Below are 27,686 nucleotides of genomic sequence, written 5' to 3'. Positions count from 1 at the left end.
CTATTTAATACATTTTGATCTGACTTTTGCACATGCCATTAGAAAGAGGTCTGAGTTCATTCTATTTTACATGTAGCTGCCCAGTTTTCCCAGCACTACTTGTTTTTTTTTTCTTTTTGGGTCACATCCGGTGATGCTCAGAGGTTACTCCTGGCTTTGCACTCAGGAATTACTCCTGGCAGTGCTCAGGGGACCATATGGGATGATGGGAATTGAACCCGGGTCGGCTGCGTGCAAGGCAAACACCCTACCTGCTGTGCTATCACTCCAGCCCCACCCCCGCCCACAGCACCACTTGTTGAAGAGGCTTTCCTTGTTCCACTTTGTATTTCTCGCACCTATGTTAAAGATTAAATGATCATGTATTTGAGGGTCTGTGTTAGGGTATTCAACTCTATTCCATTGGTCTGCAGGTCTGTTTTTATTCCAATACAATGCTGTTTCAGTTACTACTGCTTTGTAGTACAGTTTAAAATCTTTTTTCCAGGCATTGCTTTAGCTATTCGTGGGGGTTTATTGTTCCATAGGAATTTCAGGAGTGTTTGATCAATGTCTTTGAAAAATGTCATGGGTATCCTTATAGGGACTACATTAAATCTGTATAATGTTTAGGGAAATACTGTCATTTTAACAATGTTAATCCTCTTGATCCATGAGCCAGGATGGTGTATCCATTTCCTCACATCCTCTTTTATTTATTGGAGCAAGATTTTGTAGTTTTCTCTATACAGGTCCTTTACCTCCTTACTTAAGCTGATTATTGTGAAGTACTTGATTTTATGAGTCACAATTGTGACAGGATTTTTAAAATATATCTTTCTTCTCTTTCATTGTTTGTATATAGGAAAACCATGGACTTTTGGGCATTGATTTTATAACCTGCCACTCTATTATATAAATCTGTTGTTTCTAGGAGCTTTTTGGTTGAGTCTTTAGGATTCTCTAAGTATAGAATTACGCCTTCATGGTAAGAGCTTGATTTCTTCCTGTCCTATCTGATGTTTTGACATCTTTCTCTTCCCTAACGGCTGGGAGAAGTACTATATTGAATAGAAGTGGTGAGGGTGGACAACCTTGTTTTGTGCCTGATGTTAGAGGGAAGGCTTTTAGTTTTTCTCCTTTGAGAGTAAAGCTTGCTGTGCGCATTATGGTAGATGGCTTGGACTTCATTAAGGAAAGTTCCTTCCACAGAGAGTACTCTCTTAAAAGCATGATAAGTAATATTTAAAAATATAAAGGATTCTGTTTATTATTAAAGGTTTATATTCTATTATTGTTTGTAAATGCACAATAAATACATTTAAATGATAATTATAAATAACATCATATATATGTATTTCCCGAACTGGAGTGATAGCACAGCATTAGGGCGTTTGCCTTGCACGCAGCCAACATGGCTGCCCCGAGTTAGATTCCTCTGCCCCTCTCAGAGAGCCCGGCAAGCTACCAAGAGTATCTTGCCCGCCTGGCAAGCTACCCGTGATGTATTCGATATGCCAAACACAGTAACAACAAAGTCTTCAATGGAGACGTTACTGGGCCTGCTCGAGTAAATCGATGAACAACGGGAGGACAGTGACAGTGATATGTATTTCCTATTAATTACATTATATATAGTCAGTCTTTGATGTATGTGCATTTTTACGTAGTATGCAGTTATGTGTGATGTGTGTGCCTGTGTGTATGTGTGCATGCATATAAACTCTGTGCACATGCATGCGTTTTTTGATATATTTTATAATAGTGATGCTTAGACTTTCCATATTCTATCATATCAGCCTTCAAGAGTTTCCAGCACAAGGTCTCTGAGAGGGCAAACATTCTCTTTTTTCCTGGACAAGTACTTTTTTAAAAATTTTTATTAGTGAAACACCACGAGGTACAGTTGTAGACTTACAAATTTTTGTACTTGGGTTTTAGTTATACAATGATCGAGTACCCATCCCTCCACCAGTGCCCATTTCCCACCACCACAGATCCCAGTATCCCTCCCACCCTCCATTCCCCCCCTCCCCCCCCATCTCACCCTGCTTCTGTGGCAGGGCATTCCCTTTTTTTCTCTCTCTCCTTTTGGGTGTTGTGGTTTGCAAAAGAGGCATTGACGGGCAGTCATGTTCGGTCTATAGTCTACTTTCAGCATGCTCTGCCATCCTGGGAGGATCCTCCCAACACCCTTTATTTGGTGCTCCCTTCTCTATCTGAGCTGCCTTTCCTCCTAGCATGTGTGGCTGGCCTCCAAGCCATGGAGTAAACCTGTTACTTATTTCGGCTATTTTTGGGTGTTAATCTCCTATTTTGTTACTTTATGCTCCCCAGATGAATGCAATCTTTCTATGTCTGTCCCTCTCTTTCTGACTTATTTTGCTTAGCATGATACTTTCCATGGAGTACCATTTGTATGTAAACTTCATGACTTCATCTTTTCTAACAGCTACATAGTACTCCATTGTGTAGATGTACAAAGTTTCTTTAACCAGTCATCTGTTCTCGGGCACACGGGTTTTTTCCAGATTCTGGCTATTGTAAAGAGTGCTGCAATGAACAAACAAGTGCAAGTGCCACTTCGCTTTTTTTGCCCCTCTGGGATATATTCCCAGGGAGTAGTATTACTTAGTCAAATGGGAGCTCAATTTCTAATTTTTTGAGAATCGTCCATACTGCTTTCTAAAAGGGATGAACCAGTCGGCATTGCCACCAGCAGTGAAGGAGGGTCCCTTTCTCGCCACATCCACGCCAGCATCGGTTGCTTTCGTTCTTGTGGCTGTGGGCCAGTCTCTGTGGTGTGAGATGATATCTCATTGTTGTTCTGATCTGCATCTCCCTGATGATTAATGATGTAGAACATTTTCTCATGTGCCTTTTAGCCATTTGGATTTCTTCTTTGAGAAATTTTCTATTCATTTTGTTGCCCCATTTTTTGATGGGGTTGGATGTTTACTTCTCGTGGAGTTCAACCAGTACTTTGTATATCCTTGATATCAGCCCTTGATTTGCTCGAGCGGGCCCAGTAGCATCTACATTGGAGACTTCGTTGTTACTGTGTTTGGCATATCAAATACGTCACGGGGAGCTTGCCAGGCTCTGCTGTGCGGGCGAGATACTCTCGGTAACTTGCCGGGCTCTCCGAGAGGGGCGGAGGAATCGAACTCGGGTCAGCCATGTTGGCTGCGTGCAAGGCAAATGCCCTACTGCTGTGCTATCGCTCCAGCCCCAGAGTTTGAAGTTAGGGAGGTTTATTCCTCTCATTTTCTTTTCCCCAAAAATTGCTTTAGCTATTCGTGGGGGCATATTGTTCCATAGAAATCTCAGGAGTGTTTGCTCCATTTCTTTGAAGAATGTCATGGGTAAGGATCACATTGAATTTTTACAATGCTTTGGGAAGTATTGCCATTTTGACAATGTTAATTCTCCGAATCCATGAGCAGGGGATATCTTTCCATTTTCTCGTGTCCTCTTTTATTTCCTGAAGTAGCGTTTTGTAGTTTTCTTTGTACAGGTTTTTTACTTCCTTAGTTAAGCTGATTTCTAGGTACTTGATTTTCTGGGGCACATTTGTGAATGGGATTGTTTTTTTCATGTCACTTTCTTCTCTCTCACTGTTTGCATATAGGAAAGCCATGGACTTTTGGATATTGATTTTATAGCCTGCAACTTTACTATGCAAGTCTATTGTTTCTAGGAGTTTCTTGGTAGAGGTTATAGAGGACAAGTCTTTTATGTGTTTGCCTTGACATGATTATCAATGTAGGCATATATAATATCACTTATCCTTTTCCACAAGTGGTTTTGCGTAATTTCAAACTACATGCTCATGGTTTTTCCAAAATAGATAATTTTCTTTTAAAGTATTTGAGCCTTCCTCTGAAAAAATAAAATTCCATTTGCCTTAAGTGACTGTGCTTTTATTCTATTTAAGCAAAAACTACACCAATTCTCTTTACAAACTATTAACAAATATGAATCTTTTTCCTTTATAAGGTCCACAAATTGTTTCTGAAATGGAATTAACTCAACTGGCTCTGATTCAGCCACTAATACTCACTATTAAAGAGGAATCAGTTCTCAAGGATTCATTTAAGATGCTTCAGAAAACAGAATTTGGAATTTTTCAGGAATTTATGGTAAATATATTGGTCTTAAAAGTTTTGTATGATTTATTTTCAACATTACTAATAGAGTGTTTCCTTTATTTCTCCATTATATTGAGTGTATTGGTTTTGTTCTTAATTATTAAACTTGATTTAAAGCCATTGCTGTACATAGTAATAAAAGTCAAATAGCATGAAAAATTATAAAATATATAGTTTCTGTTTTCCATCTTTTACTATATAGTGCCATTTCTGTTATTAACTTTGTTGTGTAAATTTCCAGAAAAATTGTTGACTTGTACTTTACTTAGTATTCAATCTCTCTTTTCTTTCATTAAAAAATTCACATAATAATTAAAAATATGATCAGCATGTATAACTCCCATTACTTTTAAGTGTTGCATGGTTATTAATTTATAAGGGTAAAGATCCTTTCTTTAGGAAAATAATTTTCAACAGAAATTGAGATTATTCTAGTCTTGGTTATTAAGAGCAGCAAGCTCCTCTGTATACCTGTGATATGTATGAATATTCTTAAGAACATATTTCTAGAAAGGCAACTAGTATTTTAGTGCTAACAAAGTTTTGAATTTTTACTAATTTCTTAAATGATAAATGATTTCTTGTTAATCTCATTGGCATTGCTTTCTTTGATTTAAGATGTGTTATTATTGAGGCAACATGGTTGATAGTAGTGTTAATATTTATGCTTTTGGTGTACAAAGATGCTGAACCTCCATTGCTACCATCAGAGTATTCTAAGGTCAGTTTTTTCCCTAGGTCACTTCTAGTCTGTTCCATCTCTGCTGACCCCTACCCTGCTTGATAATTTTTTTTACTGTTATCAGAGTGCAAGGTTCTTCTTTTTAAACTGAACACTTTTATTTTTTGAAAAAAATTTATAGTTTCAGAAAAAACATTATTAATACTATTGTAGACCACAGACTCTCAATTAATCACTCTTCACATATGAAGAAATTATCCATTATTTATTTAACATATCTTAAATTTCCTCATTTTGTTGTTTATATTACAAACACATGAAAACGTTTTTTTGGTCAAGTATGACATTCTTTTCTTTGGGGGTTCCAGAATTTTCTGTAACCTTTAGGAATCACTCTTTCATTTTAGGATTATAGTGATTATTTCATGTTTCTGCCACTTTCATGGTATTTAAAAGCTCTGATTCAACCAGAATTTAATTTGGCATAAGATATTTGGTAAGGACTCAGAATTATATGGCTGTCTAATGAGTCCAATATCTGAACTTCAGTGATGTAAATGGTCATTTGCTCATATTTTCAAGCCCCATATATATTTTGATTTATTCTTGTGCTTGTTCCATTGCTTTATTTATTCAGATATAGGCACTTTCAATTAGCTAGCTTTGTATTATCTCTTTGCCACCTCTTAATACTAGTATTTCCTTTTACTCTTCCTTTAAGGAATTATTCTGTTTTTTCCTACAGATTTTTTTCCAACTTCATGTTATACATGGAAAAAATGTTAGAAAGGTTTTAAAAATAGCCATATTATCCAAATGCTTAATAACTTCACGATGACACTGGTTCCAACATTTATTTAAAACTCTGGTGGGGTGGGCTGGAACGATAGCACAGCAGGTAGGGCGTTTGCCTTGCACACAGCTGACACAAGTTCGATTCCCAGCATCCCATATGGTCCCTGAGCACTGCCAGGAGTAATTCCTGAGAGTAGAGCCAGGAATAACCCTTGTGCATCTCCAGGTGTGACCCAAAAAGCAAAACAAAACAAAACAAAACACTGGTGGTGCCATGTTGGCTACTCAGAGGTTGTTGAAAGCTTTAGAAAAAGTATAAACTCTTGGGTTTTATTCACAACTACTCTAATGGAGTAAAACTACTGATACATTTTTATTCTTTTGATTATGCCACACAAGGTCTTTTTACTAGGTAATTTTATTTTCCCTTCAGGCTACATTATATGGTCTATGCTCTTATGACATGTATTCAGTGTTTCCCGGAGAGGATAATTACATGTGTTTCGCCTTTCTTCCTGTCATCCCACCTGGAATTACACCCCTTCATATTCACTTCTTTTTCCTTCCATTACTTATAGGCTTTCATGTGACTAAAAAAGAATTTTTTTTCACACTGGCCAGTTGAAGAGCTGTTTCTTTTTTAGGAGCTTTTCTTCTCCTACCTTCAGGTACAATTCATTGCTGTTCTCTATGCCAATAGTTCTGTACACTGATCATTCTCTGACGTCTCTGTTAACTACCTAGGATGAGGTCATTTGCAGATTCACCTTTGAATCTAATATCTAGGACAGGCTGACTAGTACTGAATGTTTGATGAATTTTTATTGAGTTTATGCTTGGTTAAGAAATATTAACACATGCATATGTGATGTTATAGTTAATTGGAACCTTTTTTGGTTTTCAGATGTCTAGAAAAATGACACATTATGACTGAAAATAACTTGGAAGTGTAATGGCCATTATGAGAAAAATTCAAATTAGAGATTATTTAATTTTTTTTAAAGGAAGGATTCTTTAATTGGTATTTCAGTTATTTCTTCATGGGGTAAATTGTGAGAGAAAACAGAATAAATGGTGGAACTGTTTATACTTTATAATTTTTGTTTATATAATTTTGTTGCTAGTATTACATTTATTCATGAAATAATAGAGTTATGAGAAGGACCTAGAAAGTGAATGTTCTGCAAAAGATTTTTAAAGTAAAAGACATGGAACTTAAAAAGGGAAACCTATCTCCATAGGGTTTAAGATTTTCTTATCAAGAAACTTACTGATTACATCTCAAATTTAATATATTTTCATTGCAGTACTCTTTACAATAGCCAGAATCTGGAAAAAACCTGAGTGCCCGAGAACGGATACTGGTTAAAGAAACTTTGGTACATCTACACAATGGAGTACTATGTAGCTGTTAGAAAAGATTAAGTCATGAAATTTACATACAAGTGGTACTACATGGAAAGTATCATGCTAAGTAAAATGAGTCAGAAATAGAGGGACAGACATAGAAAGATTGCATTCATCTGGGGAGCATAAAGTAACAAAATAGGAGACTAACACCCAAGAATGGCCGAGATTAGTACCAGGAATTTTACTCCATGGCTTGGAGGCCAGCCACACATGCTAGGGGGAAAGGCAGCTCAGATAGAGAAGGAAGCACCAAATAAAGGGTGTTGGGAGGATCCTCCCAGGATGGGAGAAGCATGCTGAAAGTAGACTATAGACTGAACATGATTGCTCCTCAATGCCTCTTTTGCAAACCACAGCACCCAGAAGGAGAAAGAGAACAAAAGGGAATGCCCTGCCACAGAGGCAGGGTGGGATGGGGGTTGGGGGTGGGTGGGAGGGATACTGGGATTCGTGGCGGTGGAAAATGGGCACTGGTAGAGGGATGGGTACTTAATCATTGTATAATTGAAACCCAAGCACAAAAATTTGTAGGTCTACAACTGTACCTCTTGGTTTGTCACTAATAAAACTTTTAAAAAAATTAATATATTTTACATGGTACTGTAATATCAGGTAAGTAATATTATACAGAAGTTTAAGGATTATGAGCACTAAACCAGATCACATTTTCTTTTTCTTTGTCATACTAAATACATAACTGATATTTCTTACCTTTTAAAGTCTTTAGATTTTAAGAATAAGCCTGATGAGTTCATCTATGGGAGTAAATTAAGCAACAGAGAGAAAAACAGATATCGAGACATTCTTCCATGTAAGCTAAAATGATTTTAATTATTTTTCTTTTCATATTTGGGAAGAGATTAAAAAGTGGGTTGTATGTATGACTTTTAGTCTTGGGAATTTGACCCATGCATGGTGATGATGAAGAACTGGAAGTAGGTGCCCTGGGCATGTTTTTGAGTCCCAGAACTTGGTGAAGGTCAAATTTACAATTCCAAGTGCTTCTTTCCACCACTGTCACAGCATTAGTTACAGCAATGTTTACACTATTTTTTAGCCATTGCTTCTTCTCAGGCCATAAACTGTCTAAAGCATAACATGTAATAGTCAGAGATACTTGTAATTTTTGACATCCCTTGCCCTCACCACTCTGGCTTGACCATTGTAGACTCGTTACTGTGAGGACTGTTTGTCCTTTGTCCTTGACAGTAAAGCTGGTAACCTTCCCTCTACCAGAAGGCTGCCCTTTAACAGAATATCCAATACATTTACTTCTTTGTGCTGGGTGAACAGAAACAAAACACAACACATTTTTAATCTTAGGCAGAATATAACATTCTATATATCAAACTCCTTTCAAAGTGAATTTTTTTTCCAAATTAAGTTTCTATTTTACTTCATCCTGCTTGACCCTTCCTCTATTACTCTATGTCTTATTTATTGTAACCACGTAGTTGTCCAAGATAGATGAAGAAGAGGCGAACACTGTTCAGGTTACTCTCAGTAAGTTTTTTTTTAAATAAAATCATGTGTTCTAATTCTAGTGTTTCTATTGTTTTAAATTTTTCTGTTGTAAATATTAGCTTTACCATTTTCCAATTTACTTATACTTTTCATGGCAACTGTAAGAATTTTGTTATTTGGCAAAAGTTTACATGTGTATGGAACTACTGTCTTATTGATTATTAAGGATGTTAATGATAAATTATTATATGACTTTAACTTGCACAGTAATAGTTATGGTCCTATAGTACCATATGAAACAAGAATGTCCAGGATTATTTAGGGTGTAAATACAATAGCTTGTATATCTAGAGCATGCTACAGTTTACAAAGCATTTTAAGTTTTTTCTTACATTTTACATTTCATTTTATTTTGACACTATGATTTACAATCTTGTTTATATAGTTGTTGTGTGTTTATACACAATACACAGTGGTGCTAAGGCTTACTCCTGGTCTTGAACTTAGGGATAACTCCTGGAGGACTGAGGGGATGATCAATACTAGATGCTGGGGGGGTTGCACCCAGTTCCACTATTTGCAAGGCAAGCACCCTACTCACAGTACTATCTCTCCAATACAATACTGTTAGCTGTAGTTTCAAACATAATTTGTTCCAACACTACCCACCACCAGAACACCTATTTCCCTCCATCAATGCCCCAAGGACCCCTCCTGCTCAATCCCTATCCCAGGTACTCTGAGTTCTGTAGACGAACTCTCTAGTTTTGTTGCCTTAGGCTATTTATTGCTCTTTTACTATTTTTCTGTCTTTTTTTATTGGTATAAGCATAAGCTTTTATTTTTCAAAAATCCTTTACAAAGCATTTAAAAATACATAATATTATTTAATATTCATAGAATTTCTCTAAAGTAGACCAGTCAAATGTTAGTTTTTCTATTTCATAGGTGAGAAAATAAGTGCTGGCGCAAAACTGTTTTAAAAATTAATAAAGGAGTGGGCCAGGTTCTCTGACTCCTGGCCTAATACTTTTCTGTACTTGTCTTTGGATCAACATATACTGAGAACTAATTAGGAGAGTGATTCTGTTCAGAGTACATTTGAACTTAGCTTTCCTTAATCACATGAGCAAGGTCAGGACAGGTGATAATATCTAAACTTAAAGATGAGAATTAATAGGAAAAGGATATCTCTCAATAAATCATTTATATTTGCATGTTTACATTTAAAATTAGTTATGTTTATCTTTTATATACCTTACCTCATATACTCACCAAATTCAAGTGAAGACATCTTAAATATTAGCTTAAGCAATAAAAATTTTGAAGAAAATCTAAGAGAAAATTTTGGTATCCTTAAATTTACCAAGTTTCTTTTTGCTTGTTTATTTTTGAGCAATACTCAGAGATGCTCAGACTCAGAGATGCTCGGGGTTTATTCCTGGCTCTGCACTCAAGGATCATGCCTGGAGTGCTCAGGGGACCATATGGGATGCTGGGGAATCAAACCTGGGTCAACTGCATGCAAGCTCCCTGCCTGTTAGACTGTCTTTCCAACCTCAAAGTTTCTTAATTAGGTACACTATAATTATTTTTTTTAAAGAAAAGCACAAGTCTAACGTCATCAAATTTAAAGGTGTGCTGAAAAGTGAACTGTTTAAAAATGAAAAGTCAAGAAGCATACTGGGAGAAAAAATATATTCAAAACATTTATCTTACAAAGGGCTTGCATTAGCTTACATAGAGAAGGGAGCACCAAATAAAGGGTGTTGGGAGGTTCCACTCAGGATGAGAGTAGACTATAGACCGAACATGATTGCCACTCAATGTCTCTTTTGTAAATCACAGCACTCAAAAGGAGAGAGACAACAAAAGGGAATGCCCTGCCACAGAGGTAGGGTGGGATGGTGGGATGGGGTGTGGGAGGGATACTGGGATCAGTGGTGGTAGAGAATGGGCACTGGTGGAGGGATGGGTATTTGATCATTGTATAACTGAAACCCAAGCATAAAAATTTGTAAGTCTACAACTGTACTTCATGGTGTTTCACTAATAAAAATTTTTAAAAAAGGACATGCGTTTAGAAGGTGTAAAAAATTAAAACAACTCGATAGAATAATAGATGGATAGATAACTAATAATAGAGAGATAACTGACCCCAAAACAAGTTTAGCAAAGGCTGTGAGTTTTCACTTTACCAAAGAAAATATATAGGTGATAAGATGTTCAAGATCATTAATCATTGGGGAAATGCAAATTAAAACTATAATAAGATTATTTCATACCCACTACAATGGGAGAAAGTTTAGCAGTTTCTTATAAAGTTAAACATAAATCTATAAGAGTGGATTACAACTATACGTCTATAATATAAGAATAAGTCCTCCCATTGTTCATCGATTTGCTCGAGCGGGCCCAGTAATGTCTCCATTGGAGACTTTGTTGTTACTGTGTTTGGCATATCGAATACATCACGGGTAGCTTGCCAGGATCTGCCGTGTGGGCGAGATACCCTTCCTGTGCCGTTATCATGCTGCGTGGAAGCCGAAGTCGCACCTCCCGCGTGGCCCCTCTGGCCAGCCGGGCATCACAGATGAGAGCTGCGCCCCGGCCAGCACCAGTGGCTCAGCCACCAGCTGCAGCTCCGCCATCTGCTGTCGGTTCCCCAGCAGCTGCCCCCCGCCAGCCTGGCCTCATGGCCCAGATGGCGAGCACTGCAGCTGGTGTGGCCGTGGGCTCTGCTGTTGGCCACACTGTTGGTCATGCCATCACTGCGGGCTTCAGTGGAGGAAGTACTGCTGAGCCCGCAAGGCCTGCTATCACTTACCAGAAGCCGCAGGGAACTCAGCCAGCTTACCAGCAGCAGCACCAGTTTGGGCCTTGCCACTATGAAATAATATAAGAATAAATAAATAAATATAATATTTGCTCATATATATTTATATATACTCCTATAAAATACTCCTATGTATTTACCTAAGAGGAATTTAAGCCTACATCTACATAATGACATACATAATGTCCAACAGACATAATCACTAATATGACACCATTTCTCAGGGTAATCAGCCACGTTACTCGATGGCAGTTTATTCCATTGTACTAATTCTCTCAATAAGGGAACAATGTTATTTTTCTGTAAAAGAGTAGACACTGTAGATGGGTCTGCTTTTGCTGCGTGCTAACAAATCTGTATCTTTGGAACTACAGAATGCTGTGTAACTCATACATTGATTCCAATTTTAAAACCTTATGTTTGAGGTCAATTATTTGTAGAAATGGGCTCATGCAGTGTACCCACTGATCATTCCCTCATATTCCTCATCATCCTGAGTTACCTGGCTTGATAGAATAGTAGAATAGACTGTCAGAGACTCATTGTAGTGCCAGCTAGGAGACAATACTTCTTAGGGATGAAGCAGTGCTCCTTAGGAAGCCATATATGCTCCACATTAATGTTCATTATATAATGAGGGTTTTATTTGTGGGTGGTGGTGGTGGTGGTGATTGGGGGACTTCAGCCAGGATACAGGAATGAAGAACTGGAAATTGTATTGATAGCTCTCATTGCCACCTCTAGTGATTCACTAGCCAATTATTTGCTACTGTCTGCAGCTTTAATGCTGTATTATTCTTGAGGATTTTTTTTCATTTTTTATAATTTTATTTATTGAATCACCGTGCAAGCAGTTACAAAGCTTTTGGGTCTAAGTCTCAGTCATACAATGAAACACCCGTACCTTCACCAGTGTCCATTCTCCCCTTCCAACAACCCCAGTATATCCCCATCCTACACCCTCCCCTACCTGTGGGACAGATGATTTCCACATTACTCTCTCTCTCTACTTTGATCACATTCAATATTTTGACACCAGACCCACCATTATTATTTGAGATTTTACCCCAACACTCAGATCTGCTGATATTCTTGAGGTTTTAATGATTTTATTTATGATTATTGTGTAAATGGGCTGGAGCGATAGCATGGTGTGTAAGGCATTTGCCTTGCATGCGGCTGACCTGAGTTCAATTCCTCTGCACCTCTTGGAGAGCCCTACAAGCTACTGAGAGTATCCTGCCTGCATGGCAGAGCCTAGTAAGCTCCCTGTGGTATATTTGATATGCCAAAAACAGTAACAAGTTTCAGAATTTGTTGTGAGACATTACTGGTGCCCACTTGAGCAAAATCAATGAACAATGGGAGGACAGTGCTACAGTGCTACAGTTGTCTAAATACTTATTATGATCCATCTGTCAATGTGAGTCTTTCTTGAAGGCTAGCAAGGGCAGAAAATCATAGAATTTGAGGACTCTAAGAATTTCTTAATAAAATGGAACAAAATCACTTAGCCATGTTGAATAAAAAGAAATTTATTTTTGGGGGCTGGAATGATGGTACAGTGGGTAGGGTGCTTGACTTTCTTGCACACAACTAACCCGGTTCGATTCCTGGCATCCCCTATTGTCCCCTAAGCTCCACCAGGAATTATCCCTGAGTGCAGTGCCAGGAGTAAGTCCCAAGCACCACTGGGTGTGACGAAAAAACCAAAAAATAAATGAATAAAAGATAAATTCCTTCTCTGAGAAGCATAAGTAATATGCTTCCTTTAGTGGATTGGATGGAAATTCAAATAAGGTGATACAAAGTACATAAAACTCTGTAAGTTGGTATGTCTATTTGCAATAAATCCTATTGCTATATTTTATTTTGGGGAGAATTTATTTGTTTCATGCTTCATATCTCATAAATTTATTCTTAAATTCAGTTTGCATATGCTCTTTTATGCTTTGTAACCTTTATCACAATGGTTTTCAGTCTTTTGACACCTGCACACCAACAGCAGTCTACAGACTGGCAATTGAAAGCCACTTAGCATTAGCATACTACTACTACTACTAATAATAATTGTTTTTTAGGGGGGTCACAGAGTTGGTGCTAAGAGATCACTTTTGGTGTAGCTCAAAGATCACTTCTGGTAGGGCTTGGGGAACCACATGTGGTGTTGGAGATTGAACCCAGGTAGGCCATATGTCAGGCAATTGCCTCAACTTCTGTATTATACCTATCCAGCACCAATTATTAGTTACTTTTTTACATCATTTAAATTTTCAAAAATTTTCAAAAATTTAATTTAATTGAAAAATTTATTTTTATAAAACTATTCACAGTGGTTTATTACATTCAATATTCTAACACTAAACTTACCACCATTACATCTTCCTACCACCATTATTTTCTGTTTTCTCAACAACCATCCACGCCTGCTCCAACAGCATGTCTGAAATGATTTATTTTGTATTGCTTATTGTGATTAATTCACTAAAAATGATCAAAAAGATTTTCTTAGAAGAAAGTGTGTGAAGATTATTGTATTTCATCTTGGAGTCAGTAAGCTTTTGTGTAAGAGATTACTAATCTGTTGTTAAGGGTTAAGTCTTCTGTGTTAATATTTGGTTGCCTTCTGCTTTATATCCCATCCAATGTGGTGTGCTACTACTGGTAGCATGAGGCTCTTTTCTTCAGGGATTCTAAAATTTTGATGGGGTGATACAGCTGGTGTTAAATTTTTTACTGAATGATGACTTTTTTTTTTAAATTGAATCACTGTGAGATATAGTTACAAAGCTTTCGTGATTATCAGTCATACAATGATTGAACACCCATCCTTCCACCAGTGTGCATTTTCCACCACCAATGTTCCCAGTGTCTGTCCTGCTACCCCCACCCTTCCCGCCCCCAGTCTCTGTGGCAGGCACCTCCCTTCTTACTCTCTCTCTACTTTGGGGCATTATATTTTGCAATACAGATACTGAGAGGCCACCATGTTTGGTTGGTTCTTAGTCTACTTTCAGCACACACCTCCATCCTGAGTGATACCCCAACCATCATTGACTTAGTGGTCCCTTCTCCATCCCACCTGCCTTTTCTCCCAGCATATGAGGCAGACTTCCAAACCATAGAGCGATCCTCCTGGCCCTTGTCTCAACTATCTTTAGGTTTTAGTCTTATATTATGTTATTTTATATTCCACAAATGAGTGCAGTACTTCTATGTCTGTCCCTCTATTTCTTACTAATTTCATTTAGCATGATACTCTCCATGTCCATCCATTTATAAGCAAATTTCATGACTTCATCTTTTCTAACAGCTGCATCGTCTTAGTGGTGAGTCTGGGAGGATCCTTGGAGTTCACTTGATCTCTTTTGAGATTTATTTATGAGTCTCTGGATCATGGCCTGTTAATGGGCTTATTGGGTGCTAGAGGTGGTTCATGGGCATGACTGCCAGGCTCCCAGAGGAACAGAGGGATGGCAGTGGGGGAGATCACCCATTACTGACTTTCTAGGAGCCTGGAGATTTGGGTCACAAAACCTGCATACCTGAGTTTTCCAACAGATTCATTTATGGATGAGGCTCGTCTGAATCTGTGAAGTCTGGCCATATGCATGGCAGTGATTGAGTTCTGGAGGCTTTAGGCTGCCAGGGCTCTGCTTGGGAGGGTGGAGAAACTCACCTGCCCTTCCCTCCCTCTGGGGTGCCCTGGATCTGAAATTCAGCCGGGTACACCGGGCACAAGGTCTGGAGACATTTCTGCCTGGGAAAATTCTTTTTAAGTCAGTTGTGTAAACAATTTGTTTTTCCTGTTCATAGCGGGTAGGGCGTTTGCCTTGCACGCAGCCAACATGGCCGACCCGAGTTCGATTCCTCCGCCCCTCTCGGAGAGCCCGGCAAGCTACCGAGAGTATTCGATATGCCAGACACAGTAACAACAAAGTCTCCAATGGAAACGTTACTGGGCCCGCTCGAGCAAATCGATGATCAACGGGAGGGCCTTTACCTTTTATCTCTGTTTAAGACTTTGAAGAAAGTAATTGTGGGTTTTTGATCTGAAAACAAGATTAATTTTCATAGACTTAACCTCTTTTGAAAATAAAAGTCAAGCTTTTCTACTATAAGATAGTGTGCTCACAATAAAAATATTTAAATAAAAAATTTAGATAACAAAAATTACTATTAAACTGCTAGGATTTTAATATTTGCCAATTAAAAAAATTATATATGATGTGTGTGTTTCATTATATATGGTGAAAGATCTAAGTTAAACATGTTACTTCCTTTATAATTTAGCAATATACTATAATTATGCTAGCAAAAATACTTTAATGATAAAATTAATTTCTTTCAGATTTCACTTAAAATACAAAAATTTTTTTAAAGAAAACTGTCCACCTGCCCTATTAGAAAGGAAAACATTTGCTATAATTTTTCATAATAGTCTCCTTTTGAGAGTACTTGCTACTTTTATATACATATACATATATATATAATATTGGAGAATAGTAGGTACTGTCCTGACCTAATGTTTAACGGAAATCTCTCTAAGTGCCTAGATACTTGTGACAATCTTCGCTATTTAGTAGGAAATGAATAAATGGAAACAATTTTGGAGCCAGAGAGGTAGTACAGTGGGTAAGGTGCTTGCCTGGCACACATCTTACCTAGGCTTGATCCCAGGCACTCCATGTAGTACTCCCAGGAGTGATCCCTGAATGCAGAGACAGGATTAAGCCCTGAGCAAAGATGGGTGATGCCCCGCCTACTTTTCCTAAATCTACCAGATATTTCTGTTTTTGTAATAGACGATTCAACACGTGTTCCTCTTGGGGAAAACAAGGACTACATCAATGCTAGTTATATTAGAATAATCAATTCTGAAGAAGAGTATTTTTATATAGCTACTCAAGGTCCTCTGCCAGGTACCATGGACGACTTTTGGCAAATGGTTGTGGAAAACAACTCTGATGTTATTGTGATGATAACCAGAGAACTTGAAGGTGGAATAGTCAAATGCCACCACTACTGGCCCATTTCTGTAAGCAAGCCTTTGGAATTGAGAAGCTGTCGTATTTTCCTGAAGAACTACCAGATGCTTCGAGATTTTGTCATTCGAATATTTCAAGTTGTAAAAAAGTCTGTAAGTTTAAAAAATAATATTATATATTTCTTTATTTTATTTTTTAATGTTTTTAAAAATTTTGTTATTTTTTAGAGCATCACAAAGCTATTCATGATTGAATTTTAGTCATACAGTATTCCAACACCCATCTCTCCACCAGTGTACATTTCCCAACACCAGTATCCCTGGTTTCCCTCCTATCACCTCCCACTCCCCACCCTTAAGGGCAGGTGCTTTTCTTCTCTCTCTCTCCTTTTGGGTATTGTGATTTGCAATGTTATATATTTCTTATCTAAGCACATGTGACAGGACAAGGGATTAGTAGGATAGGATAAAGACTGAGAATACTTGTAAAAGTAATTTCTTCCTACTTTTCCTTAGTATTGAAAACTAAGAATCGCCATCACTAACGTCTCCATCAGTAATGTCTCCATTTGTCCCTGTCACGTGCTAGTGTAGCCAATGGGATTTGGGGGGCTTTTTCAGGGTCAGGGAAATGAGGACCATCATTGTTACTGTTTTTGGCATATCAAGTATGCCACGGGTAGTTTGCCAGGCTCTGCCATGCAGGCGGGATACTCTCGGTAGCTTGCCGGGCTCTCCAAGAGGGATGGAGGCTTTTGGGGCAGCCTCTAATCACCTTTACAGGTGTTCCCAGTCAGGCATATATGCGGGCAGGTTGCACTCCGTAGCCTGCCGAGTTATCTGAGAGTGAGAACTAGAGAATAAGAGGTCGCGGCTGCGTGCTTCCAGGAGCTTGGTTTTATAGTCACTGGATCCTGGCCGTTGATAGGGTTACATAGCAGTTGGTGGGTGTAACTGTCTAGCTACTGTAAGATGGGGGATCTGGGTGGAGGAGGCTCAGTCCCAAACCGAGCAGGCTTGGAGATCTCAGCCCCGGTCCCGCACACCTGGGTTCCTTTGCCGGTTCCTTCATGTGTGAGGCTTCTCTGAGCATGTGGAGAGTAGTCTCAGCATGACTGTGGCTGGGTCTCGGTGGTCTTCAGCTGCCGGGGCTCTGCTCGGGGAGGAGAGGGAAACTCAACCCGTCCTCCTCCAAGAGGCCCCAGTGAGGACAGCCAGGCACTGTCTAAGAATGAAAACTACTTATGCTTCTAGTTAATCTAACTCTGATTGAAGAGATAAAAATTTCAAAGAGGAGAGGTGGGGATGGGTGTTGGAACATTGTATAACTGAAACCCAACCATGAATAGTTTTGTAAATGTGTATCTCACCATGCTTGTATTAAAACTAAAAGAAAAGGAGAGATATGGTAGAAAGACTGAATATTGAAATGTGCTCAATCCTGGGATATACTTTGATGCTTCTGCCTAGGGCAATAGAAATAGATTTGGTACTTAGGCATGTTAATCACTGTTCCAGGCACTGTCTCTTCTTAACTGAGTATTAAAGAATTTGGTATGCTTATTGATACTTCCAGTGGAACTGATACTAAGGTCAAGGTTAATACTTAAATCTGTATGGAGTGCCTTAAGGACTCTGAAGGAATGTACTTAACATTCCCTGTGATTTGGGGGAAGTTATACTGAGGGGGTGACGGTTACTCAAATTGGAAATTATGCAAATGAAAAAGAAAAAGTAGATGATTAATACATTGATATAAAGTAGCATGGAGGCTATGTAGAGAAATGTAGGTAGCTAAGTGTTTCGGGAATGCAAAAGTTAAATGTGAGAGTAATGAGAGATGAAATGAAGCAATAAAAAGTCAACAGGAAATAGCTCAAATGTTTTAGTTTTCTCCTCAGGAGCATGAAATTTATTATGAAGATATTTGGGAGATACTGACGCATTTTAATAAAAATAAAAAAGTGGAGAGATAAACTATCACAGATTCAGTTGAGATGCAAAAGTTTCAGTGTTTTTAGATAAAACTGACGGAAGTGCATAATATGACTTGTGATTTATAAGTGACAGGAAGAGTAATCATAAATGTGTTATCCAGGATGGTAATGACATGTGAATTAGCTAAACTTACATAAAATTTTAAAGAATAAAATTAATGTGAAATGTGTGCAAGGGACACATTTCAAGAGTTTAGATACGTCACACATGGCTACCTTATTGGACAGTATAGATATAGGACATTTATCATTTATACCATTGTAGAAGTTTTCATCTAGAATAATAATTGATTCTCCAATAACTTTGGAAAGTTGAATAGAGTAGGTTACAGGTGAAAAATGATGAGTTATATTGCTAGAAGTAAATTTGATTAGCAGACAGATTAGTTTAACAAAAGTGAACTAGGGTGGAGGTTAAACAGAAAGCTTGAAAAGAGTGATGAGATGTGGAGTCACTACCACAAATGTTTATTGATGTATTGACATTGATTCAAAAATGGGTTCCTGTGCTTATACCCATAAATTTGAAAAAAATAATAAAATATGCAACTACAATTATTTTCTTCACATAAAGGTCTTTGAATATAGGTTTTGGGACTGACACAGGGTGAACTGTGTTCATTAATGTGGCAAGATTCAAATGAGTTGGCAGTATGATTAAAGAATGCTTGAGATAACCAAACATTAATGTAAATTTATTTGGAAACTGAAAAGAAGCAGGGTCTAATCAACTGTGAGTAAATAATGGACAGTAAATGAAGGACTGGAGAGTTCCATTTGGTTGTATTGTTGTTGAACTTGAAGTGAAGCACAAAAGAAGCAGTGGCATTTGAGATTTTGGTCTGGAAGTAATGTTGAAGTTTAGGAACTTGGGAGAATTTTGGTACAGGACACTAAAATGATACTAAGTCCAAAAAGTGATCATCCTTTTGGAGCCTAGACCAAAAAAGAAAAAGCATGGTCTCTTCTAAAAAAGTAAAGTAAAAGTAAAGGCCCTCCCGTTGATCATTGATTTGCTCGAGCGGGCCCAGTAACGTCTCCATTGGAGACTTTGTTGTTACTGTGTCTGGCATATTGAATACTCTCGGTAGCTTGCTCTAAAAAAGAGTAAAAAAAAAAGAGAGATATGTGGGTAGAGAGTGTTTGGCTCCTGAGACCCTAAATTTTCCCTTGATGATGTCAGAGTTTGTGGGGGAGTGAAAACCAGGATCTCCAGTGAATGTGGCAGATTGATCAGGAGGCAGATTGATCTAGCCATTCAATTGTAGAACTGGGGATATGAAGCTAGAAGCTGTGGAGTTCAAAAGAAATAGTTGTTTATGCATGAAGGGATTATAAATTGGGTTTTGAAAGAACTGCAAGGAGTGCCTGTGTTTTATGGTTCTAGGAACATAAGCGAATTGGTTGATTTCAATTAGAGATGACTGCAGAGAATGTAGAGTTCATGGGAGACACGGTATAGATGATTGAGTGTTTTATAGAGTTTATGTTGGGGTTCTGAGTGCGGACAGATTTAAAGACATAGAAGAGTAGGGGGTTTGAGGAGCATGAGGACTGGAACGAGAGTGGTGACAAGTGAGGCCAAGAATTATAACAAAGTCTGACATTAATGCCGAGCTTACGAGTTATGTGTTAGGGACATAGAGTCCTCTTTTTGTTATATAAGTCGGGATTTGCCTCTTCCTGCACTCCCATGCTGATTGTTTCCTGTCATATAGGTAACAATACCTGTCAGTTGCTGGGGAAAGAAATCAGACATAATCTCAACTCTCAGTATACACAGTCTAATAGGGAAGGAAGATACTAAACACAGCAGTTCCAAATAATATTTGACTAATACTGTTGCATAGTATAACAGAATACTTGGAAAATATAGACAAGATAGGAGGCTTATAACAGTGGTCTCTGCATGGGTTTAATGTTTGGTTCCATCTGTGAACCCTTAGAGGTAGTTTCTGTATTCAAAGTTCTGTCATAGGGAACTGGGTCAGAAAAGTGGTAAGTTCCATCTTTTTCCAGGTTCGCAGTAGGTAGCAGTAGCAGGAGAAATTTAATGATGGAAATATAATAGGGTCAGAGCTATCCTCAACTTAGTGTCTTCACTAGATTTTTGGCTTTCAATTCTTAGCCTTTTGGATCTCAGTAGTGAGAGTGATTTAAGCTTGTGTTTTCAATCGATAACTTAGGAAAGCTTATTTTTATCTAGAACTTAAGAGGCAAATTAGAGATAAGCAAAAGAGTGCAAAACTCATTCTGAGTTTTCCTGTAAGGGTACCCGAGTAAAGTTTATTGAGGGCTGCACATGGCACTAAGGATATTTGGAAGGGAGTAAACTTAAAGTTTACTTTTGCTTTTCTTACCCGCTCTGTGATAGGCTTCATGACACTGCTTCTAGGAAGCTTGAAAACAAGCTTCAGATTAGGAAGTCTACAGTCATGATCATTAAGTGCCAGGTCCTAATGTCCAGAGAAGTCTAGTGCCCCCTTAGTCAAGAAATGCGAAACTAAAATTTGCCATCAGAATACTTAAGCTAAGATAGGTTTCATTTATATCTCATTCACTACAGGTCAGCCCATCCATGTTTTATTTATTTATTTTTTAATTCTTATTTTTTTCCCCTGAAGTCACTCTGTACAGAAGAAAGACAATAGATTTAGATTTTGGAGACCTATGTTATAGTCCTAGCTGCAAACAAATGAGCCTTCCCTCTGATTTCTTAATCTCTCAACCCCTCTAATCCTTTTTTATCTGTTAAAAGGAGAATTAAAGGGTGCCAACTTTGTAGGATTGATATGAGAAATAAATGAGGTGTGGCATCTTAGCAAATTTTTTTGTACCTGGAATGTAGTAAGTGCTCAGTTCATACTGCTGTTAGAAATCTTATCTCATTACCACAGAGACATTTTTCAAGTTATGTATTAGTATTAGTATTATCTTAGACATTGCAATGAGATCTCAAACATAAGAAGCCAATAAATCTTCTCTCTTCACCCCCCCACCCTCTCTTCTTTCTTCTCATCCTTTTCTCAACAGACAGGAACTAGTCATCTTGTAAAACAAATGCAATTCACCAACTGGCCAGACCATGGCACTCCTACCTCAGTAGATGATTTTATAAAGTATGTTCGCTATGTGAGGAAGAGCCACCTTACAGGACCTCTCGTGGTTCACTGCAGTGCTGGCGTAGGCCGGACGGGGGTATTTTTATGTGTGGACGTCGTGTTCTGTGCCATTGAAAAGAACTTTACGGTAAGTGTAAGCAGACAAACAGATAAGCTGTAAGCAGATACAGCTTTCTATGCTTACTGTGTTTGTAAGTACCGTACTCATCACAGCCTTATATGTTGAGTCTTCTAGGGCGACTTAGTAAATAGAAGACATTTGAACTTTGGGTCCCTGTTTCTTAACTGTTTCAGGTTTCTGGTGGTGGTGGCTCTGAGGATCAAAATGCAAAATACGAATGACTGGAATAAATATGTTCCAGTTGGCAGTGTGTGGAACACACCAATGCACAGTAATTGTGAATCCCTTTTCCTTTTTTCTTCCCTTGCTCACACATAATTTCTAGAATCTTCTTAGAGAATGTCAAAGAAAGGTGCTTGTTTTTAATGAATGAAAAATCTATGTGAGCATGTTGGAAAATATGTAAACTTGAGAGTTCATAAGAGGTCTCTGAATTTGACTGCCAGTTTTGCCACATAATTTTGAGTTTGGTTAATTTGTAAAAAGCAAATTAAAAAGCATCTTCCATAAAACCTAGATTTATCTTATGTAAAATAAAGAAAATAGAATTTGAGGGTTTTTAAACAATTGTGAACAATTCTTTACTTTTCTCCAAAATTTGGAACCAGAAAAGATATAACCATATTGTGATTATGTTATTAGGTTTATTTTGATTAACCTAATTTAGGAATATGACTTTAGCTGGAGCGATAGCACAGCGGGTAGGGCATTCGCCTTACAAGCGGCCAACATGGCCGACCCGAGTTCGATTCCTCCGCCCCTCTCGGAGAGCTCGGCAAGCTACCGAGAGTATTCGATATGCCAGACACAGTAACAACAAAGTCTCCAATGGAGACGTTACTGGGCCCGCTCGAGCAAATCGACGATCAACGGGAGGGCCTTTACCTTTACCTTTACCTTTACTTTAGATCTGTTTGTCTTATTTTCTTTTAAAATTATCTCTTTATTATTATTGTTATTATTACAAACTTTTGTGCTTATGTTTCAGTCGTACAATGTACCTCTGTTAGTCTTCTTGATCAATTTTATTCTCCTCCTCTCCCCCACTTCACTCCTCTTTCTCTCTCCTCCCTTCCCATTTACTTTCCTTCTCCTTTCATTCCTTCCCCTTCACTTCCCTCCCCTACCTTCCCTTTCCAAATTACAGGCCACCTTTCTTTTTTTTTTGTCCCTATTATGTTTCTTAGAACTTCAAGTACCATTTGAATATAGGTAGTGAGAGTTAACATTCTTGCCATAATTGATATTTGGGGAAAAGCAAATTAAAATTTTCATATGTGAAAGAACCATGGAAAAAATAAAAATACACAGACTTGGAGAAACTTTTTACAAACCACACATCCAACAAAGGCAACAAATCTAGAATATATAACGATCCTCAAAATGTAGTAATAAAATCCCCCCAAAATAAGAGTATTTCAGTTTGAAAATATCACATGATATTTTAAGATATGAAGAGATATTTCACCAAAGAAAATACATAGACAACAAACATTTAAAAAGATTCTCTACTTCATTATCCTATAGACAAATAAAATTAAACCATGAGGAGGTATTACTAGGCATCTGTCAGGCAGGCTAATGCAAAAAAGAGTAACGCCACCAAATGTGGTGATGATTTGAAGTGGCTTAATCACACATTGCTTGCAAGAATGAAATAGTATACCTATTTAGGAAAATAGTTAGACAGTCTTTTTCAAATAACACATCTGCCTCACATACTGATGGAAAAAGCAGCTGAGATAGAGAAGGGACCACCAAGTAAATGATGCTTGGAGGACTCACTCAGGACGGGAGATGTGCACTGAAAGTAGACTATAGACCAAACATGATGGCCACTTAGTACCCATAATGTGACCCATAACACCCAATAGGAGAGAGAGAGTAAAAGAGAATGTGTCTGCCACAGCGGTGGGGGGAGGGGGGAATATTGGAAACATTTGTGGTGGAGAATGGACACTGGTGGAGGGATGGGTGCTTGATCATTGTATGACTGAAACGTAATCACAAAAGTTTGTAAATATGTAACTGTGATTCATTAAAAAAATCAAATAACACATCTAAACTAGACCAATTTAACTATGTAATCCCGGCAATGGTGCTTTTGGGTATTTATCCCAGAGACATGCAACCAGAGTTTCCTCACAAAAATCTGTATTAATAGCAGACTCATCCATAGCAGCTCCAAACAGGAAACAACCTAGATATCTTTTAGCAAAGTGATGCTTTGATATATACAAGAATTTCTAAACACTTCTCAATTTCAGAACTCATCTCCTTGTGGGTCAGCCATAGCTGATCTGCACCAACCCAGTGGCCACTTTGGGCAGTGCAGGCCCAGGTGCTAGAGCGGAATCTGGTGTTGAGGCAACTGTTGCTCAGGACACATGAAGAGATTATTTACTTCATTAGTCCTTAGGGAAGTAAAATTAAAACCACTAAAATATATTACTAGAAATCTATCAGAAAGTCTAATACAAAGAATGGCACCACCAAATGTGGTCAAGATTTGAAGTGGCTTAATCATACACTGGAGTTAAGAGGGCTCTTTATAGAAGAAATATATCTGTTAATATTGTGTTCAGAAGAAATTTTCTATGCTAAATACTTTTCCTAAATTATAGTGCTTGTTTAAGCAGTCCCTTCAGAGAACAGAAAGGTAACAGGGGCAAATTTGTTATTTCTTTTGGAAATCTTTTTTTTTTTAAATTTCTTTAATTATTGCTTTCTGATTTTCCCTGGAAACCAATTTAAAGAAAACTTTCTTATTCAATGGCTATGTTGGAAATAGTGTATTTTTTTGGCTGCAAAACAGATATTTCTGGGTAAAATTTGACATCTCATCTCATTTACTGGGAATGTGGAATATTGATCTGGAAATCTGTGGGTTTGTGTTTTCCCTTTACATATATTATGAAATTACTATTATCTTGTTGCAGTTCAATATCAGGAATATAGTGTCCCAAATGAGACAACAACGTCCCGGCATGATTCAAACGCAGGTAAACTCACCACATAAATTCTAATAGGAGGGTTAATGAATATAAAGATCAAGATTACATAGTGTATTGCAGTTTATAAAGTTCCTTTCCCCACATTATCTTATTGAATCTTACATTTTGAGATAGATATAAATTTTCTTTGGTATTACTGCTAAAATTATTCATGTTAAGAGATTTCTATAAGCTGATATATATATTCTCCTCTATTCAGTATATATATATATATATATATATATATATATATATATATATATATAGGAGGCACCAATACTGAAACAAGTTATTTGACGCCCAGACATATATAATAAGGCATACATAATGCCTTATTATTTAATATGAAAGGTTATTTTTGTGACTTTATGAATAAAATGTGGAATATTTACATCACACTAAAATGTAAGAATTTTTGGAATTTGATTTTTTTTTTTTGCTTTTTGGGTCACACCTGGCGATGCACAGGGGTTACTCCTGGCTTTGCAATCAGGAATTATCCCTGGCGGTGCTCAGGGGACCATATGGGATGCTGGGAATTGAACCGGGTCAGCTGCGTGCAAGGCAAACACCCTACCCGCTGTGCTATCACTTCAGCCCCAAGGATTCTTGGAATTCTATTTAAAAAATACCTGTTATGTCACATATTAATTTCATTTCGTGGGAGATCTTCAAGAGAATAATTAAAGCATATAAGCACCCTAAATTATTATTATTATTATTATTATTATTATTGTTTTTTCCCCAGACTGGTAGTGCTCAGGGCTTACTCCTGACTCAGTGATCAAAAATCACTTCTGGAGGGGATCTGGGATGCTGGCGATCAAACTTGGTCAGCTGTGTGTAAGACAAGTACCTGCTTTGGCCCCCCCGATCCCTAAATTCTTGTGGTGAAGTGTTTATAGGCCAGTGTTATAAAGTACCTTATTTTGAACTAAATTGCCCAAGAGACTTGAAGCTACATCTCAAAAAATATTTTAATTAGATTTATTTAGAGATGTTATCAAATTGAGATTACGAGTCAGATTCTCCTCTATTCAGTTAAACCTTCAGTTAACAAGTTCTAAACCAAAATATATTAGGATCTTCTTCATATTAGAAACAAACCCTTCATATTAGAAACAAACCTTTACATAAGAAGTTCTTGGTTAAATGTTCTCCGTAAGAACTTTCCCTTTATAGTTGAAAATTATGAACATGTTCTCTGAAACTGTATATTGGCATTCAACAACTTAACATTCTGTTGTTTTTCATATATGTGCATATAGGAGCAGTATAAGTTTTGCTATAAAGTTGTGCTTGATGTTTTCCGGAAGATTATGTCTCACTTAAAATTGTCATGAAAATACCACGTGGCTTGGAGTCTCCTCATCGAGAACATATCAAGCTGATTGGAGGACTTTGCTTAGGCATACATTGTGCTTCCTCTGTGTGTCATTTGATTTTGTTCCTGACAACTCCCTAAAGGCAGCATTATTTGGTTCGGAGTAAATATTTTTTTTATCTTACTTAAATAGTACGAAAACATGAACCCACAGTTTCCAACAAAAGTTACTTGAAAAAAATTCAGTATTCCTATTTCTGGAGAAAGGATTATGGAGCACGATAAAGGATTTAAACTGTACTTGTTACGATTTTATTTGGAAAGATGGATGAAGAAGCCGGTTTTCACAGGACCTTATAAAGCCTTTATTCTGGGAGAACATAGCATTAATGAACTGCAAGATCATGTCTGCCTACAGGAGGTCTTCAGGCATTTCCAAGAAAGATTCTTACGTATATTTTCTAGCTAAAAGGTGTACTTTGCACTGGTATTTGGGTAACTCGGTTCACTAAAAGAATCCAAGTAGGATTGATTAGCTTTCTAAGCAAATTGGATTCCATTTTCCTGTATTTCCATTTTCCAGTGGGGCCTCAAGGTCATCAGAGGATGAGCTGCCTTTTAGGACAAGGACAAGGACCTGTTGGTCTGGGAAGCATTTCACGAGCGGGCAGAGTTTCTTCTCTCCTCATATGAGTACATGGGTGAACAGTCCAAAACTAAAATAGATGTTTATATAGAAAGTCCAAGAGGAAATTTTTGCCCAGCTTGAGTTCTTTCCTATCCCACCCTAACACTTAACATATTACTTAGTCTGCTTTGTTAAAAGAAAATATTACCTTTTACTTGCCTCTTACTCTTAGCCATTTAACTAGCCAATAAACTTTGATAAATGCATTATTACATAATTCTGAGGATCTCACATGCCAGATAAATTTTTCAAACCAAATCTGTGATACTTATTTTTTTCTTCTCAGTTCCATTAAATCATTTCTTTCCGTTACTGCCCCACCTCTGTGCTAACATTTAGAAGTTGGCTTTGGTAACCAGGTTTTGGAAAACTAAATTCATAGTTGTGAAAACTAGATCTTTCGTATACTGTATTTGAAAAGATTGTGACATTATCATATTCATCTTAATGTAAAGCTTGTCTCATACAATTATAGTGATATTTTGTTTGAGGAATCACTTACCAGTTATACTTGATTATTAATTATAAACAATTTATATGTCTTTGGATAGTGTAATTCAGTGGAGATCAGAATATTCTATGTAATGATACTCAGAAAATGTTTAATATTAATCTGTAAATATTGAATGTGTAAGATTTTTTGTTCTCTGAATAAATATTTAAATTGGTTGAATTAAAATAGGCAATTCTCTCTCTCTCCTCCTCTCTCTGTCTCTCTCTCTGTCTCTCTGTCTCTCTCTCTCTCTCTCTCTCGTTTCTGGTCCATACTCAGGAATGCTCAGGGAATGCTCTTAGCTTGGTGTCCAGAGGTTGCTCTAGATAGTGTGTGGGGGACCTGGAGTACCAGGGATTGAATCTAGATCTCCCAAATGCAAAACAAGTGCTCATCCTTTGAATTATTTTCTTGGCTATAAATTATACCTGATAATATATTTTTATGGACTGGGAATTAAACCTAGGACTTCACACATGTGTTCTATTAGCAAGTCACATAATTTTCCTTTTAAAAATAATTATATTTTAGAAGTATAATTTATATCAAATCAAATTGGTGATTTTACCTTATTTACATTGCTCACATAAATAAGTTTATGCTAAACATTGATTTTGATAGTTGATCTTTAATATTTGTATCCT

The 27,686-nt window shown here is 37.4% G+C and overlaps 2 protein-coding genes across 2 annotated transcripts; both read left to right on the top strand.

Moving 5' to 3' along the window:
- The first annotated feature begins 1,147 nt into the window (after positions 1–1,147).
- PTPN20 (protein tyrosine phosphatase non-receptor type 20) lies at positions 1,148–25,880 on the top strand. The gene is made up of 7 exons (XM_056130434.1): positions 1,148–1,217; positions 3,979–4,121; positions 7,738–7,828; positions 16,123–16,457; positions 21,335–21,550; positions 24,484–24,546; positions 25,806–25,880. The coding sequence occupies exons 1-7, from the start codon at positions 1,148–1,150 to the stop codon at positions 25,878–25,880; spliced, it is 993 nt and encodes a 330-aa protein (XP_055986409.1).
- On the top strand, positions 11,004–11,383 carry LOC130038681 (coiled-coil-helix-coiled-coil-helix domain-containing protein 2-like). The gene has a single exon (XM_056130524.1). It carries the CDS (start codon positions 11,012–11,014, stop codon positions 11,381–11,383), a length of 372 nt encoding a protein of 123 aa, XP_055986499.1. The 5' UTR covers positions 11,004–11,011.
- Positions 25,881–27,686: the final 1,806 nt, after the last annotated feature.

Source organism: Sorex fumeus, unplaced genomic scaffold (assembly GCF_029834395.1).
Source record: "Sorex fumeus unplaced genomic scaffold, SorFum_2.1 ptg000078l, whole genome shotgun sequence".
Taxonomy (NCBI): domain Eukaryota; kingdom Metazoa; phylum Chordata; class Mammalia; order Eulipotyphla; family Soricidae; genus Sorex; species Sorex fumeus.
This window is presented reverse-complemented; position numbering and strand designations above follow the sequence as displayed.

Coding starts and splice junctions, on each gene's coding strand:
- PTPN20 (XM_056130434.1), top strand. CDS start 1,148: ATGGTAGATGGCTTGGACTTCATTAAGGAAAGTTCCTTCCACAGAGAG. Junction 21,551..24,483: donor CCATTGAAAAGAACTTTACG/GTAAGTGTAAGC, acceptor ATCTTGTTGCAG/TTCAATATCAGGAATATAGT. Junction 24,547..25,805: donor CCGGCATGATTCAAACGCAG/GTAAACTCACCA, acceptor ATGTGCATATAG/GAGCAGTATAAGTTTTGCTA.
- LOC130038681 (XM_056130524.1), top strand. CDS start 11,012: ATGCTGCGTGGAAGCCGAAGTCGCACCTCCCGCGTGGCCCCTCTGGCC.